Here is a 2127-nt window from a genome sequence, read left to right as displayed (position 1 = left end):
GCGAGGAACAAGATCTCAAGTGTGATTCTCCATGAGAGCAGCATATTCATCTTCCATGGCATGGCACCAGTAGGGATCAGCGAGGGCATCATGGTAGGACTAAGGGATTGGAGATAGAGCCTCAATGTGGAGAATATGTGGTTGAGTATAGCCAGATTTCCCACAAGTCATCATGCCATGATTGTTGTCAACCAGTGTAATGGGAACAACACCAATAGGAGGGGTATCCTTGACGAACCGTGGGGGTGAAGGGACGATGTTGGAGCATCAAGGAGGGGCAGCAGCGGGTGGGGATGGTGATGATGAAGGAGCAGCAGCTGGTGAAGGACGCCAGGAGTACACTCTAGTGACCGGCGGCTTGTGAAAGGCCGCTGTGGGTGTCGGGGCTGCTGCCTGGGGCAATACCGTGGGCACCGGAGCTGCTGCAGGGGGCAGCACTTGGGGCACCAAAGCTGCTGCAGGGGGCAGCACTTGGGGTGTGTAGAAACCTGGTGGAGGGCGTCGGGGTGCTGGCCTAGCTGGGATGGGGGGCAGATTGTCACCGGGGCATCATCAGGCCACTCAGGCGTAGGCTGCAGTGTGGGCTGTGCAGGAGTGCTGAGTGGCATAGGAGTACCTGTAAGAGGGGAGGGAGCTAGCAGGAGTACATCGGTATTAGTTAGAAAATCAAGCTCGGTAGGAGATGGGGTCCGGTGTCTAGAGAAAGGAAAGGTCATCTCATCGTAGATAACATGACGAGAGATGATGACATGATTGGAGGAAAGATTGAGGCACCGGTAGCCCTTGTGATTGGAGGAATAGCCAAGGAAGGTGCATAGGGTGGACCAGGGTTGGAGGTTATGTGGGCAGAGGTGTCGGAGTCGAAGACCCAGTCATTGCTGCTCTGTGGAGTGAGCTAGACAGTGATAAATGCCTAAGCAAGAGACTGGGGATCCCAGGGAGCCCATGCCGGAGGTGCAGCCAGAGGAGTGGGGAGCAGTGCCGGGAAGTAGGAGCCCGGCCCTAGAGGAGCAGCTAGGGAGCCTAGGAAGGGCACACCGGCCATCATGGCGTGCTGCTGCTGTGGGGTAGGAGTGCTGGCACATGCTGTAGGAAGACGAAGGCCGCCACCCTAGGGTCTAGGCCACATCTGAATGGACCGGACTAGGGATTGTAGAGGGATGGCCATTGCTGGCCGCTTGGAGGACCCTGGTTGCGGCCGCCACGGTGATGCCGGCTCGGGCCTGAGCCAGAGTTGCTGCCTGAAGAGCCACTACCTGATGAGGATAGGTTGGACGGGTGCGGAGGAGCAGGGCTGGGAGCAGGTCTTGGTGAGGACGACTTGCTGGAAGTGAGGAGGGTAGTAGGAGTCACGAAGGGCTGCACCAGATCGGCGCGTACCTCTTCAAATGAAGAGAACGGCTTCTGGCGGGAGATGAGTTGAGTCATGAACTAAAACCGCTCATTGAGGCCTCGGAGAATGTTGAAAACCAGGGTGCGATTGATGACTGGTTCATCAAGATTCGCAAGGGCATCAGACATGCGCTTCATCTTACGGTAGTAGTCATCAATAGGAAGATCACCTTGGTTGAGATTGCGGAACTCCGCGTCAAGGAGTAGTGCCCGAGACTCCCGGTTCCCAAGGAACTGTTGCTCTAGTCCGAGCCAAGCCACCCGAGCGAAGACGCCATCATGGGCGTGGATGATGTCGAGCAGCTCGGTGGAGATGGTGTTGAAGATCCACGAAATGACCACGCAGTCCATGCGGGATCGGCGGGGTGGGACTCATCACTAAGGACATGATCCTTCAGGGAGTACTGGCCGAGAGCGAGAAGATGGTAGCCTCGCCACTTGGAGTAGTGGGGGACTGAAGGTCAAGGACGATAGGAATCAGGTACTTGATGTTTTGAACAGCGTAGGCCTAGCTTTGCAAGTGTGCAACGACGGTGGCCTCGAAGGAGATGGAGTCGTCGTTGCCATCTTCAGGGTCACTGCCGGGGGCGGCCTCCAGGCGGAGCCTCTCCCTGATGGTGGCCGCTTGCGCCTCCTGGTTGCCCGCCTGGGCGCGCTCCTTGGACAGGGCGTTGGCGGCAACCCGGACGCGCTCCTGGGTAGCGGCGGCGTCCTTGAGAAGGGTGGCTTCCTGCT

General features: G+C 57.8%; 1 protein-coding gene across 1 annotated transcript; it reads right to left on the bottom strand.

The window, feature by feature from the left end:
- Positions 1144-1743, bottom strand: LOC110432609. The gene is made up of 2 exons (XM_021453372.1): positions 1471-1743; positions 1144-1404 (listed from the first exon to the last, which is right to left on the bottom strand). The coding sequence occupies exons 1-2, from the start codon at positions 1741-1743 to the stop codon at positions 1144-1146; spliced, it is 534 nt and encodes a 177-aa protein (XP_021309047.1).

Source organism: Sorghum bicolor, chromosome 2 (genome assembly GCF_000003195.3).
Source record: "Sorghum bicolor cultivar BTx623 chromosome 2, Sorghum_bicolor_NCBIv3, whole genome shotgun sequence".
In the NCBI taxonomy this organism is placed as follows: domain Eukaryota; kingdom Viridiplantae; phylum Streptophyta; class Magnoliopsida; order Poales; family Poaceae; genus Sorghum; species Sorghum bicolor.
Note: the sequence above shows the minus strand (reverse complement) of the source record. Positions and strands in the feature narration are given on the sequence as shown.